The sequence below is a fragment of the Hippopotamus amphibius genome, chromosome 17 (genome assembly GCF_030028045.1).
Source record: "Hippopotamus amphibius kiboko isolate mHipAmp2 chromosome 17, mHipAmp2.hap2, whole genome shotgun sequence".
NCBI classification, from domain to species: Eukaryota; Metazoa; Chordata; class Mammalia; order Artiodactyla; family Hippopotamidae; genus Hippopotamus; species Hippopotamus amphibius.
The window spans coordinates 50,140,289-50,154,582 of NC_080202.1; the positions used below are offsets into that span (position 1 = coordinate 50,140,289).

The 14,294-nt window shown below is 57.9% G+C and overlaps 1 protein-coding gene across 2 annotated transcripts in view; it reads right to left on the reverse strand.

Annotated features, from left to right (window-relative positions):
- Positions 1-351: 351 nt before the first annotated feature.
- Positions 352-14,294, reverse strand: part of CRHR1 (corticotropin releasing hormone receptor 1) — a 34,813-nt gene continuing 20,870 nt past the window's right edge. For both annotated transcript variants that reach the window (XM_057715363.1, XM_057715362.1), the window contains 10 exons: positions 13,020-13,105; positions 5,923-6,029; positions 5,047-5,167; positions 4,665-4,818; positions 4,309-4,369; positions 1,955-2,027; positions 1,606-1,691; positions 1,235-1,370; positions 1,003-1,044; positions 352-492 (listed from right to left, as the gene is read on the reverse strand). In XM_057715363.1, coding sequence (XP_057571346.1) covers positions 352-492; positions 1,003-1,044; positions 1,235-1,370; positions 1,606-1,691; positions 1,955-2,027; positions 4,309-4,369; positions 4,665-4,818; positions 5,047-5,167; positions 5,923-6,029; positions 13,020-13,105 — 1,007 coding nt within the window. The remainder of the gene's footprint in view (positions 493-1,002; positions 1,045-1,234; positions 1,371-1,605; positions 1,692-1,954; positions 2,028-4,308; positions 4,370-4,664; positions 4,819-5,046; positions 5,168-5,922; positions 6,030-13,019; positions 13,106-14,294) is intronic.

Sequence of the window (14,294 nt, forward strand, 5' to 3'; positions counted from 1 at the left end):
CTGGACTCTCCAGTGGGCCGCCATCTTGTACTCTGGGCAAAAAACACCTCTTGGAGGGACCCACGTGCTGCTTTGAGTTCCCTGCTGTTCCTCTCCACTCCATTTCTTTTCTGTTCTCCAGGGAGGATTGAGGCAAAAGGGAGCCAGAAGCCCTGGGCCCAGCCCAGGCCTATAGATTATTTTCCATTCATCCCATGGCCCGGACTGCTCTCACAGGCCTGAAACTCCTGCTCAGCTGGGGGTCTGGGGTGTGGGAGGGAGCTGGTCCCCTTCACAGACAGGGCAGCTGGCTGAGCCTGGCGACCATCTTCTCAACCATAGATCCTGGGGGCGGCTCCACGGCCCTCCAGCTCAGACCGCTGTGGACTGCTTGATGCTGTGAAAGCTGACACGGGTGGGGGAGGTGGGGATGGACATGGCGCGGGCCACGCGGGCGCGGATCGAGTGCTTGTCCTGCCATCGGTGCCATCGCTTCCGGATAGCAGAGCGCACCTGTGGGCATGGAGCAGAGCATAAGGTCTGAGCCCAGGTTTCAGGACTCCCCTTGCTCCCCCAGGGCTGCCACCATCCACTTACAGGGGAGCCGTGCACAGGGGAGCCGTGCACAGGGGGCCACACAGGAGGCAGCGACATTCACAGCATCAACACTGTTGATCTGCATACTTGTTAGGACAATTTTCTCAAGCATCCTGAGGAAGGGGTGCCTTTTTCAAACCCACCCAGAGGTGCCATGTGGCCTCTGCCATGAAGAATCTCTACCTTCAACCCACACACGTCTCCTGCCCTCAGCCTACATAACCCCCTGCCCCAGGGCTCCGCTTCCTGGTTTTCAACATCCCATTTCACAGACTCATCGATGAGACTGGAACCCCGGCCCCCCACACCCACTGCCTATAAGAGCAAAGAAGTGGGCTTGCCACGGCGGGCAGGAGGAAGCTACGGACGGACTCTGGCCCCAGCAGGCCCCCTGCCGTCCCGAGTCCTGGGGCTCCAGGTCCTTACCTCACTGTTGAGGAAGCAGTAGAACACGGACACGAAGAAACCCTGGGGTGAGGGGAGAAAGTGGGTCAAGGGACTGGGGCGGGGTGGCCCCACCCAGCCTCAGGGCTGTCCGCTTCCTGTCCCTAGCCTCCTGCCCCTCCAGGCCCCTGCCTGGGAGAATCCCCACCCGAAGAGGTGCAGGGGACAGGAGTGAGGGTCGGGGGAGGGGGTGGGGTGGGGTGGGTGGCTGTACCTGGAAGGATTCCAGGAAGGAGTTGAAGTAGATGAAGACGACCCGGGAGACCTCGTCCTCCCCAGGGTTCACGAAGAACAGCATGTATGTGATGCCCAGGAGGGGAAGCAGCACCAGAGTGGCCTTCACAGCCTTCCTGGGGTGGGGCGGGGGTGTGCAGAGGCCCAGAGTCACAGCCCGCCCCAGGAAGGGACTGGGGCCTCTGGCTTGGTGAAAAGGATGGGGTCTGGGGGAGGGCTGTAGCAGATCCCTGGGATGTCTGAGACAGGGAGAGCTGGGGTTTCAGGAGGGACTCTCAGGCCTGGGGGGAAACCCTGGGTCAGAGGCTGGGATCTCTGAAGCTCCCCCCATGGGGCAGTAGGTCTGGTTACCTGTACTGAATGGTCTCAGACGTGGTGGAGGCCCGGAGTTTGGTCATAAGGATGCGGACGATGTTGAAAAGGAAGATGAAATTGATCTGTAATTTGACACACAGTGGGATGGCCTAGGCATGGACGTGTGCAAGATGCTGGAGGGAAGGTGGGAGACAGGGCAGGGACTCAGCCGTCCCAGGCCTGGCCTCCTCCCCCCTGCTGCTCTTCCTCTGCCTTCACCAGCCCTTGCATATTCCCGGCCTGGTGCCCCCCAACTCTAGGCAGAGGGATCCTTTCAGTCCGCAGTCACCACTGCTTGCCCCTCCCCGTTGACCCCCCTCTCCTGCCCCCCCACCTGGGTTCTTACCAGCAGGACCAAGATCATGGGGCCCTGGTAGATGTAGTCGGTGTACACCCCAGGCCTTTTGCCAAACCAGCACCTAGAAGGCCACAGAGGTAAGAAGAGGAGGGTTATCTGGGTCCAGGCCAGTGGCATGAGGGAGAAGCAGGCTTGGCCAGGGCAGGACTGGGGCCAAAAGCCAGGATGTGGGTGCCCCAATTCCAACCTGGCAGAAGGTCAAGATCCCCCCACAATGCCTCAGTTATTCCATCTGCAGAATGGACAGCATCCTTCGAGATGTAAAGCTGGAAGCAGGCACTGTGGCAGGGAGGGGGATCGTGGAAAAGACCACTGAATAGAACAGGCATGGGCCCAACACACACTGCTCCCCTCGGTCCCCACTGTGGCTTTGGTGCATGCCCACAAGGGGGCCCTTGCCCTGTACCTGTCATGCGGTGACCCCCAGTAGCTAACAATCTCTGAATTTGTTTTACTGCAGCCCGAATGACCTTGAGGCAGAGATTCTACAGGGTCCACCAGTTGCGAGGCAGAATTGTTATGCATTTTCTTGAGTTCCTCTCCAGCAAGATCTAGGGAGGTCTGGGGAGTGGGTTGGGTTGGGACATATAGGGATGCCTATGTCCTTGTGCAGAGATGATAGACCCTCGGGCATGCAAATCTTCAGTACCTAGATCTCATGATGCTTCCATAATCAAGAAACTGATTTTTATGTGAAACCTTTTGACTTTTTCAAGGTTGGAGACAAATTCAAGTTTTCAAAAAATACCATGCAGACCAAATGCAAACTGTCCTGGGGTCAGGTCCAGCCCTTGGCCCCGGGGCGTGCAATTTCTCTCCCTCGCTCTCTCTCCCCTCACACCTGGATCCCTTCTGCTGCAGTGTCAGCATCTTACCACAAGGTGGAGCTCCATAGATGCTCAGACCAGTTTTCCTCTGAGCTCAATCATCCTTTTTGCTCCAAGGTGCCTCCAGACACACACACAGGGCAGCTTTTTGAAACCTTTTTTTCCTTCCCTGGACTCACCTGCACACCTGCAGGCATAGGCTCCATTGCCCAGGATTTACAATGTTCCTGCTCTGCAACCCAGGCCATCATCCCTGAATCACTGCCAAGCCCTCAGTCCTGTCTGTCTGCTGCCCGCAACGCACGGCCCAGGCAGCCATGCCACCGGCTGTGCAAATGCAGAGAGAGAGCCAGCCAGGCTGGGCTGGAGTCGGGAAGGATCACCCTATACATGTAAATATAATTTTCCAGGCTCCTTGTCAGGGGTGGAGAGGAATAGCCATGGTGATGGAGGCCGCCTGGAACCCCAGACAGACAGTGGGTTCCTGAGGACACTTTGGCAAAGCAGATCCTGGCACCTCACCTGGCCGTCTCTGTCCGCTTTTTCTGCCTCTCTCTTTCAGTGGCTCTCAATCTTAGCTTCACATTAGAATCACCTGGGCAGGGACTTCCCTGGTGGTCCAGTGGTTAAGACTCCAAGCTCCCAATGCAGGGGGCCCAGGTTCCATCCCTGGTCAGGGAACTAGATCCTGCATGCCACAGCTAAGACTTGGTGTAGTCAAAACCAAAACAAAAAAACAATAACACCACCTGGGCAGTTTTAAAAAATCCTGGTGCCCAGGCCACACTCCAGACCAATGGCATCCAAGTCTCTGGAGGTCAAGCTTGGGCATCTGTAATTTTTAAAGCTTCCTGGGTGATTCTAATGAAAGCCAAGGCTGAGAACCACTGGAGCAGAAATGCAGTTTTCAGGGGCAATTGGAAACACCTGCTTCCATTTAAGTATCGCGCTTCAGGACTTCAGAGCTAGAAGGAGTCTCGAATCTTTTGTTAAAATAATCTTTATTAATAGAAAATATTTATATGACATTTGCTATGTGCCAGACTCCATTCTAAATGCTTGACATATATTAACTCATGTCATCCCCACAACAACCCTTTGAGGGAGGCACTATTATGAGGATGCCCATTTTACAGATGAGGAAACTGAGGCACACTGTAGTAATTAGCCCAAGGTCAAAGCTACTGAAGGATGGAGCCACAGTTCAGAACCTGGGTGGTCTGGCTGCAGGGACTGCCAGTAACCTTTAGGCTGTTCTGCCTGTCATGAAAGCCCAAGACTGATAAAACAGCCCGGACCCGTCTGTCCAGCCCCACCTCAGGCAGAGCATTGCTAGGGAGCCTCAGATTGAGTCTGACCCCCAGCACCCTCCCTATAATATGGATGAAGAGACTGGCCCTGATAGGGAAGGTGACATGGCAGAGGGTCCCTGGGGAGGGTCAGGCAGAGCAGGGCTGGCAGCCTAAACCTCGAGGCTCAGGGGACCCTGAGGGCACTGAAGAGGAGGTGACTTACTTCTCATTGTCGTAGTACAGCTTCCCAATGGCCCAGGCCACAATGATGGGGAAAGGCACACCTAGGGGAGAGACCAGCTGTCACATGACCCATTGGTGGAGTCTGGGGGATGCAGGCCTGGAAGACCCAAGGGCAGCCCAGGCCTAGAAGTGGGCAGGGGTCCCCCCAGGAACCCACTGGCCCATCCTGCCTCCTTCAAGATGTTCCTGCTGTCCCTGCCCCCAAGTAGGGGCAGAGGGCTGTGTGCAAACCCTGCCACCCTAACCTGGCCTTGGTCTCAGGCCCCCAGCTGACTGGCCTGAGTCTCTGGGTGATGAGAGGACGGCCTGGCCAAGGCAGGGGGCTGGCCCGCTCACCCCAGCCAATGCAGATAAACATCCACTTGCGCAGCCGGTCGGTGGAGTACGTGAGCACGATGGCCGTGTGCAGGTAGCAGCCCTCGCCGAACATCCAGAAGAAGTTGGTCACGTGGAAGTAGTTGTAGGCGGCTGTCACCAACCTGCACCAGCCCTGCCGCCCTCCCCATCAGAGGTGATGATCAACCAGGGAGCAGGGGATGGGAGGGAGCAGAAGCAGCAGCCCACCCCGGGCCTGGGGTCTCCTCTGGGCAGGAGGGGGCACCCCTGAGGACCCACTCCTGTGCTTTGGGCTCCGAGGCCGAGCTCCGGTCCCTCCTCCACAAGCGCAGCCCCACCCGGACCCTTCCTCTGACCCTGAGCCTGCCCTGCCAGGACACACCACGTTGCTCTGGTGGACTTCTGGGCTCATGGTGAGCTGGACCACGAACCACGTGGCGTTGCGCAGGATGAAGGCTGAGATGAGGTTCCAGTGGATGATGTTTCTCAGGCACCGGATGCTCCTGGGGGCAGCAGGGGAGGGTGGGTGACAGGAGGAAGGGGAGGAGAGAGAAGATGAGTGACAGGCCACCAGCATCACTCCAGCCCAGATGTATGAATGGGGAAACTGAGGCTCTGAGCAGGGCGGGCTGGCTAAGTCACATTAGGAGGTGGCAGCAGTGGCTCTCCTGATATCCCACAGGTCCCCGCCGAATTGTGGTCCACCCAGACAGGGGCAGAGCCTGCCACGCGGGCAGTGCTGTGGGGACCAGGGGCTGCCCTTTCTCCCATAAGCATCCCTCCCTCCCTGTAGTTCCAGGTTTGAGGCTGAGAAAACATAAAAAGTCTCCAGTGAGACGCCTCCCTCCCAGCTTTCAGCCCTGACGCTCCGCCCCTGCTCTCACCCCCCATTCCTGGCACACACCTGGCTGGCACTGCCACCTGCGTCCTTGGCCGTCGTGCTGGGCCCAGGCAGGCTCAAACCCAAAGGGGGCTCCACCTTCCTGGTCTCCCAAGTGGGTGCAGCCTGGCCTGGGTGTGGGTGACACGAGGCAAGCCTGGGCTTTGGCCATTCCCCTCCCCGCTGCAGTCACTGGGCAGGGGTACAGAAGTGACCCTCCCAGATGTTCCAAGAGGCCTGGGGCCTCTATATCTGTCACCCCGCCTACTGAGGTGAGGGGACAGGACTCCCCCAGCCCAGAACTGCCTCCCACATCTTACTTCGCCGCCCTGCTCAAGGCCTGGGGATGAGGTGGGGGACAGTGCCAGGGCCCCTTACCTGAGCCGCAGAAAGAGGACAAAGGCCACCAGAAGGGCCACCAGGGAGACGCAGTGGCCCAGGTAGTTGATGATGACAGCAGTGTGGTAGTGAACCTTGCTCTTCTTCTACGGCAGGAGAGGGGGCAGAGGTGAGGCTCCTGCACGGCTGCCCCCCTGTGCCCACTCGACGTGCCCCCAGATGCGTGGGACAGAGTGGGCCACGACAGCCGTCGTTCTCCCTTCCTGAGCCCCTGCCACGTGTCAGGTGTGGCCCTAGAGCAGGGCCGTCTAATTTGAGTCAGTGTCTGTCTGTCTGTCCCCAAACCCCATGCTCTGTGCCCTGCTCTGTGCTGTGGGAAAACTATCAGGTAACTTGAATCTCCACATCACATACGGTTCCCCACCCCACGTGCACGAACGCGTGTGCACAGCTCACATGTGTGCACAGCTCACTCACATGTGTGCTCTCACGCCCACGTTTCCATTCAGTCCAAACACCAGGTGGCCCTTGTGGGTGCCGACACCAACCCTCTAGGACTTCTATCCTCCTCCCATTTCTGAGCTAGGCCACCACCTTCTCCATCACACCTAAGTCCCTCCCGCTGCAGCTGAGGCCCGCCCCTTCCAACGAGGAGGGGGCGGGGCAGTGGATTTTCCTGCACAGAATCACTAGAAACCATAAAAACCTTCTCTAGGCTCCATAGCTGGCTTCCCGGGTCCCACCCCGGCCCAGGTGGTCTGCTTGAAGTCAGTGGCGCCCTCTCCCGGGATGAAAACAAAGTTTCCGATGTTGTTACTTAATTCATTTCACATACTGATGGAAGCCAGGAAACACGGCAGCCCCCTTTCCAATCAACGTTTGCTCTGTGTGTGTTGAAGCCTTCCCATTTACAGAGTATTTTCATATCTATTATCTTCTCAAACCCTCCAGGCAACACTGGGGGAAGAGCGCGTAGAGGGTCTGTACCTTATTTTGCAGAAAAACAGGCCCAGAAGTACACGGACTCGTCCGAGGTCACTCAGCTGCAAACCACCTCTCACCTTCATGTGCAGATTCGCAAGGTGCTGAGGCAGCAAACGAGTCCCCACCCCGTGACGGGGGACCGGTGGTCCCCAGGGCCCCGCTCTCTGCAGACTCCTGACCCCGTGAGAGCAAAGGCCCCCATCACCCTTTTCTAGGTCCTGAGAGGGCAGGGGCTAAAGAGCCAGAGTGCGGCACACGGTGGAGTCCCGGAACTACGTGTCGAGTGCAGGAAGGAAAAATGGATGTTGGAAAACCATTGGCTTTTCAGGGAGGGGGTCCCTGTTAACCTCTCCCTTTCTCACCCTTTCCAGATTCTGGGGTGGGGCCTGGGCACGGTGTTGCCCAGAAATGGGCAAGGATGGAGAAAAAGATGAGCTGGCAGGAGACTTGTTCACCCTTTCAGAGCCCCCAGGGCCCCTAGCTCTCTGTGGACAGGAGTCAGAATTACAGAATCCATGGGCATCAGAGCTGGTCCCAAGGGATCGAGTCCAGCCCTACCCGTCTTCCAGATGAGGACACCGAAGCCCAAACTCAACCGCCCAAGGACAAGGGGTGTACCTCTGCAGTAGGACACCTAGCAGCCATCTGAGAAGGGGTGAGGCCCTCTCTCCCCTGCTCTCCCCGGCCCCCGCCGCACCCCTTTCTGAAGGGGTGTCCTCAGCGAAGACGTTCCGAGGCCCAGAAGGCCCAGGTAGCTCTGTTCTAGGGGCTGGTTTTCCCGGAAGAGCCTTGCAGGGACATGACAGGAAATCACGTTAGCAGCTCAGGCTCTGAAGGGCTGAGAGCCAGCGAGGTGTACATGGAGGCAGTGGGGAGAGAGACAGGGAGGGGCAGAGGGTATCCACCGCCGTCAGATACATCCGGGGGTGGGGGAGCCTCTCTGCGCACTTGGCGGTGGGTGCCAAATCCAGAGACTCCAGCAGATATGCACACATCCAGCCTGTCTGGAGCTGATATTGCATTTCCTTTTATTAAATTTTCCACAAACCCATGCTGTGAGGCCCCAGGGTAATGACAGCGTCCGTGGAGCCCAGAACGGTGTGATGGCCCAGCGTCACGCACAGGCCTGGGTGGCCAAGATGAGCGGCGTGCAGGGAGGCCCTTCACTGCCTCTGCCCCACACAGCAGGCTGAGCTGGGGCCCTTCGATTCGGGGTTGGATGAGTCATTTATTAAGCACTGACTGTATGCTGGGCGCTGCGCAGGGGCTTTACAGACATCATTGCTTTTCTTTCGCACAACTGCTCCCTGAGACTGTCCTTCTGTCCCCGTTTTTCCAGTTGAAGGGGCTGCAACATCGGCCCAAGCCGCCCAGCCAGCTACGGCAACAGGTCTGCGTGGCCTTAAAGACCCGCCTTCCTCTGTCTCCACGGTGCATTTCTTGGAGGATAAGTAGGGACTGAAAACAGAGGCACTGTCTTTGTCCTGGGCCCAGAATTCTCGGGGAGCTTCATGGGGAGGGGGGAGGGGGCTCACGAGGGGTTTTCTCCACCGAGGCTGAAAGGGGAGGATTGGACCAAACCACGCAGAGGGCCATCTCTGCCTGACTCCCTGAGCTGGAGGGCCCAGGCTGGGTCCGAGCCCTGCTTCTCACCCGCCACATCAGCCTGACGCAATTTGAGAAACGGCGAGGCAGCTGCGGGGTTACCGTGCAGAGAGAGCCCGAGAAGACTGCTGGGAGACGGCAGTGTCACCCAGACAGGTGACTGGCATCACCAGGAGAGGTGGCCAGAGACACCATTCGAGCTGGCCAGTGATACCCTGAGAGGTGTTCAATGACACCCAGAGAGAACAGCCAGCAACATCCTAGGAGACACCCAGTGACGCTCCAGGAGACCCTGATGACACCCCGAGAGACAGTCAGTGACCTCCTGAGAGAAAGCCACCCTTAACTGCAGAAGTAGCTGGGATGCCTGACGGGCAGAGGGACATAGCCGGTCCCTGGGGACCTGACCAGCACTCTGTCTTGTCTAGTTTGGAGACCTGAGACTGGCAGGTGCCCTAAGGAGGGTGGCACACTGGGCAGAGGCCACTCCACTGCACCCTCACGACCAGACTCTGCAAGACACACCTGGTCCCAAATGGTGGCAGCGTAAGGCCTGTCCCCATGCCTCTTCAGAATGGCGTGATGGCTTCTCCCCGCCTGGTCCCCACCGCCCCCGGCCCAGTGCCCTGCCCTGGGCTCTCTCTCACTCCTACCTGCCCCATTTTGTGGCTCTTCCTCTCCCCTTGAGTTGCCCAAGCTACTCCCTCACCCCGCCCCTGGGCACTCCAGCCCCTTGCTCCCCAAAGTGTGGTCCCCAGACCAGCAACTTCAGCATCACCTAGGAACTTGCAGGAATCTTAAGAAATGCAGAATCTTAAGCCCTGCCCCAGATCCACTGAGTCAGAATCTTCATTTTAGCAAGAAGTCCAGATGATTCCTAAGCATTTCAGAAGCCCTGGTCGAAGCAACCCCTCTCTGTGAGCAGTGAACCATGGCCCACAAGCCTACACCCCCAGAGTCCCTTTCATGTCAAGGGATGTGTCGTCAAGGTGTGTGCCCTCCCAGGATGGCAGTGTGCAAGTGTCAAGAGAGGCGGGGTGGGGGGTGGTTGGACAGGGACAGGACAGTCGTCTGGGGCAGTTGGGGGGTGTCGGGCGTTGCTGCAGTGGGGGGAGACAAGTGTGTGGGAGGGTGCTGGGGGGCGGTCAGTGCAGGAGCCCGGCCACGCATGAAGCAAGCTCCCCAACCGGGGGCTCGTCCCCCGGAGGCGATGGCTGTGGGCAGGTCTCCTCTCTGGCCGGGCCTCTGGGCGCCCTCGCACGTCCCATTTCACAGGCAGCGGTTCTGCGGATCCACAGTCTGCAGTTCCCCGGGGGCGCTGATGTTAATTAGAGCTGAACCCAGACCCAGAGCTGAGAAACAGGCTTCTCTGTTAATTGGCGACTTTCCTTTTCCTCTTTCACAGCAGCTCCAGGAGGGGATGAGGAGTCTTGGGAGTGGGGAGAGGTCTGGCGAGGCTGGGGGCTGGCAGAAGGGGATGGCATTTTCTCTAATTAAATTAATTGATTACCCAGAGTGCTAGGCAAAGGGGCCCGCAGGGGCTGCCGGGAAAAGGGTGGGAGGGGCAGGCCGGGTGGGGGTGAGCACAGCAACCAGAAGAAAGGGGGTGCGCGTGTCATCTGTGGCCTCCTCATCAATGACCCCGCTCCGCCCCCCCACTCCAGGTGAACACAACCACCTCCACCGGAGCTCAGGTGATGAGAGGCGGAGGGTTGGCGGGTGGATGGCGCGCCCTCTACAGGCCAAGCCGCAGGAGGACACCACCCTCCCTCCCCTGGAAGGCAGATTGTGTTGCTTTCCAGCCTTTTACAGATGAGGAAGCTGAGACTTAGTGAGGCTGAGTTACCTGCCCGAGGTCACACAGCGCATGTGCTGGAACCACAATCTAAACCTCAAAGCTCCTGCCTGCAAAGCTGGTGCTATTCCCATTATACCGCCAAAGAGGGGCCTGATGAGAAGCTGGTGCTCCCTCATCCCCCTTCTCCCTCTAACCTGCTGGTGGAGAGAGAGACCCCAGTCCAGGCAGAAGGGGTGGGAGCTGCAGAGCGGAAAAGGGACCTCTGCCCTTGATTCTTTGAAGGGTGTTGGGGCAAGGGGGGCTGCTGAGTGTCCCCTATGAGCCAACTAGAAGGAAGGGGCTTAAATTAGAGCAGGAGAGATTTGGGGGACCATGAATGTTCTCTGACATTCAGGAGGCTCCGATGCGGGGAGGGAGGCTGAGGGCAGCTTTGGCATCTCCAGCTTTGCGGTGTGATGCTGAGGAAGGGGACAGGTGCCAGCTCCTCTGGCGTGGGGGAGGAGTGTCTGCCCTAAGGCAGGAGGCGGGTGACCTGACCTCTACTTGGGGACACGTGGTCAGCATCAGGCTCTGCAGACCCAGCAGGGTGAGCAAAGCACAGGGTGGGGCGCAACAGGGGCCCGGGGGTTGCAGACTTCTTGCCTCAGCCGTGCCTGCCCCACACCATCCCTCTCTGGGCGTGAACTGCGGTCCTAAGCGTCGCTGACCACTGACCTGCCTCTCCCATCCTCCCGCCTCCTCGACTTCGTGCCAGGTAAGGTGTTCCCTGCTTTGCTGAGTGGTCTTCTTGCCCACCCCACCCCCCACCCAAGCCCATTCTTTTGGTTCAACTATGTTTCCTAACCAGGAACCTTACTTTCCTCCCCCAATCCAGGTGGATGCCCTCATCCCCAATCCCAGCTCACCACGCGGGTGCTTAGCAGTCTGGGGGCTGTCTTTTGCTCGGGTCAGGACGTCGGGGAGCCGGGCTAACCCACCCCGGCCTGGGGTGGACCACATGTCCAGGCCCCTGTGAACTTAGATGCCAGGAAGCCTCTTGCCCTGCATCCCAAGTAACTCTTTCATCGGCCAAAGCAGCACTACTAGAGAGCGTGTTGTTCTTTTAGACTAAGCACTGCCCCATCTTTGCAGCTTCTAGAAGCAGACAGCAGAGCCCCAATACCTCAGTGATGTGAGGCCAGGCAGCCTGGGGGAGCGGCTAAGCAAGGTGTTCAGGGTGGCGGGGCGTGCTAGGCGGGAAAAACTATCCTCCCACCATCAACCTCACCTCACACGGAGTACCTGGTGGTGGGCAAAGGGAGCCATCTCCAAAGCCCCAGGTTCCAGGCTCTGACTCACTCTGGCCGTGTAACCTTGTGTGAGTCACTCCCCCTTTCTGGACCTCAGTCTGCCCTTCTGTAAGGTGAACAGGTTACCCTAGATCAGAGTTTCTCACTTTTTCCCCATCACCCCCGCCCCCACACTCCCCCTCTGTGCTTGTTGAAAATACAGATCCGCAGGTCGTCCTTGGAGAGTCTGATTTATTGGATGTTGGGTGTAGTCCTGTACTTGAACAAGTGCTAGGGATGATTCTTATCACCAGGCAGATCAAGATGGGATGGAGGGTCCCCAAGGTCCCTTCCAATTTAGATCTTTTAGACACTGGAATTCTTGAAACCCAGACCCTATCTCCTCTCTTCCACACCCCAGCAGCCTGGGGACCTTGGACAACATCGGGGCGTTTCCCAGCTGCCTTTTCCCTTGTACTCACTCCTTCCAGTTCCATGACCCCCACCTTCCTCGGCACCCAGCGAAGGGGTAAGTGGAGATGTAGGTGAGGGGGCAAGGGAGCTAGAGGTAGAGCAACACCAGGACGACAGATATGCCTGTGCATCTGCCACACGTCACCCTGAAAAGATTATTCCTTGTGGCACTGCTTGTCATAACCAAAGACTGAGAACAAAGATTGGTTAAATAAGTTACGGAACATCTGTACACTGCGATATTATGCAAATGTAAAAACAAGAACGACGATGCTCTTTACGTACTGATTCGGAACAATCGCCAAGATGGATGATTACATGAAAAAAGCAAGGTGTTGAACAACGTGTATAATATGCAACATTTGGGTGAAAACCAAAAAAGAATACATATACATAACCGCTTGCCTATGCAGAGACGGTTTCTGGAAGAACGCTAAGAAACTGGCAAAATGGTTACCTCTAACTGGGGGGGCGCCCAGTGGCTGGTACAGGGCTGGGAGGGAGACTTTCCTGTTTTCCCATTTGTACTTTTTGAATTTTGTGTTCTGTCTAAGCAACGTCTCTCTCAAAAACATTTAAATATTTAAAAGGCTCTTTCGAGGGCTTTTTCCAGCTCCATTCCTCCCTCCACCCCCATCCCAGATTCTGATGCAGGACCCTGGCTGGACCTGGATGTGTGGCTCAGGTGGGTGGGGTGGAAACCAGATGAGAACCACCGGTCCCAGTGAGCTAAGAAGGGAGGGAGGGAGGGAGAAAGGAAGGCAGGCAGGAAGGAAGGAAGGAAGGAAGGAAGACTCAACTCACTGCTGTCAGAGCCTGCCTGCTGCCCTCTTGCCTCGTCCTCCCTCAAGGATGCCCACTCACGGGCTGGCCTAGTTCTGGCTCCCCAGTTGGCAGCTCTCTGCAGGGCAGAGATGCCAGCCTCTGGCTCCCCCACCCGACTGGCCCAGAGCTGTGCTGGGGGCCCAGGCCCAGCTCACGACAGGGCAGCTGGCTCGGGGCCTCACCTCCTCACTGAGGATCTCCTGGCACTCCGAGTAGTTCACGCGGGCGGCCCAGGTGCCATTGGCCAGGCACTCCCGGTAGCCGTTGTCTGGAAAAAGAAGAGAAAGTCAGAGTGACCCATGGCTCCTCTCCCAAAGAGTAACCGAGCTTCTGTCTGCCCATTCATTTGTCCATCTATCCGTCCATCTGGGCCAGCACAGGAGCCGGCTTGCTGGGGGGCTCTGGGGTGAGGCTGGGGAGAGGGGCTTTCTTACTAGCTCCATCTTCCCGCATCTTTCTGCCCACTGGCCCCCAACAGGTACAGTGGCGACTCCAGTGTCTGCCCATGGGCCATGGCTCTGCCCACCCAGGCTGGCACGATGATGCCCACAGGACTGGCCCACGGGCAGAGACGTCACCAGCTCACTGGGCTATTTCCTCTTAAGCCCTTGTGTGGGGCAGATTACACGGTGGGCACCCTTCTGAAAAATCTCCCATGTTGGGGTCTCACGTGGCAGCAAAAGAGATGGTTGAGTTCTGATGAGTCAATTCTCACTCCTGAGGCCGGGCATGATGTGGAAGGGAGTGTGGTGACAGCTCACGTGGCACCGTGCAGTGACAGTTTTCACACGGTGGGACTCTTTGTGGTGAGGTATCCCGTGGGGGGGGGCTCACATGGCAGGTGTTATGGACGGTCCCCAGGGTGGCATTTCCCTACAGCAGGCCTTAGGTTTGAGCGTTACGTGGTGGGAGCATGCATGGTGGAGGTCTCTTGGGACAGAAAATGACAGGTGGCAGGAGATGGGAGATGTGCCGGGGGGGGGGGGTGTCATGGGAGGGGGTCTCATGTAGCAAGTATCTCGTTATTAGGATCCTCTCCAGCTGGCTCCCAGCCTTGCACGTGGCACTTGGGAAAAAAAGACAGGCAAGCGGCCTGGGGAGGGGTGGGGGTCCAAGTAGCCACCAGCCTGGAAGCCACAACGCGTCACCTTCTAAGGAGATTGAGGGTTGCCTGTGGCCTGAACTGAGGCCCGGCCTCAGGGCTCTGGGACACCCTCCTTCCTGCCCACCCCCCGCCCCCGGGGGCACCAGGACCCTGAAACCCAGTAGGGAGGGGTCTAAAGGAGATTCAAATCTGGAGTCTTTTCTTTGCTGATGGAGGTCACCCTGCCCCACCCTGTACCCCTCTCAGGCATCGGTGGCCCTAAATGTTTCCTCGAGTAAATTCTGGTCCTGACTCCAGGCAGCGCTGGCTGGAAGAGCCTTGAGCCAGTTCCACCGGAGCCCGTCCCCTGCTG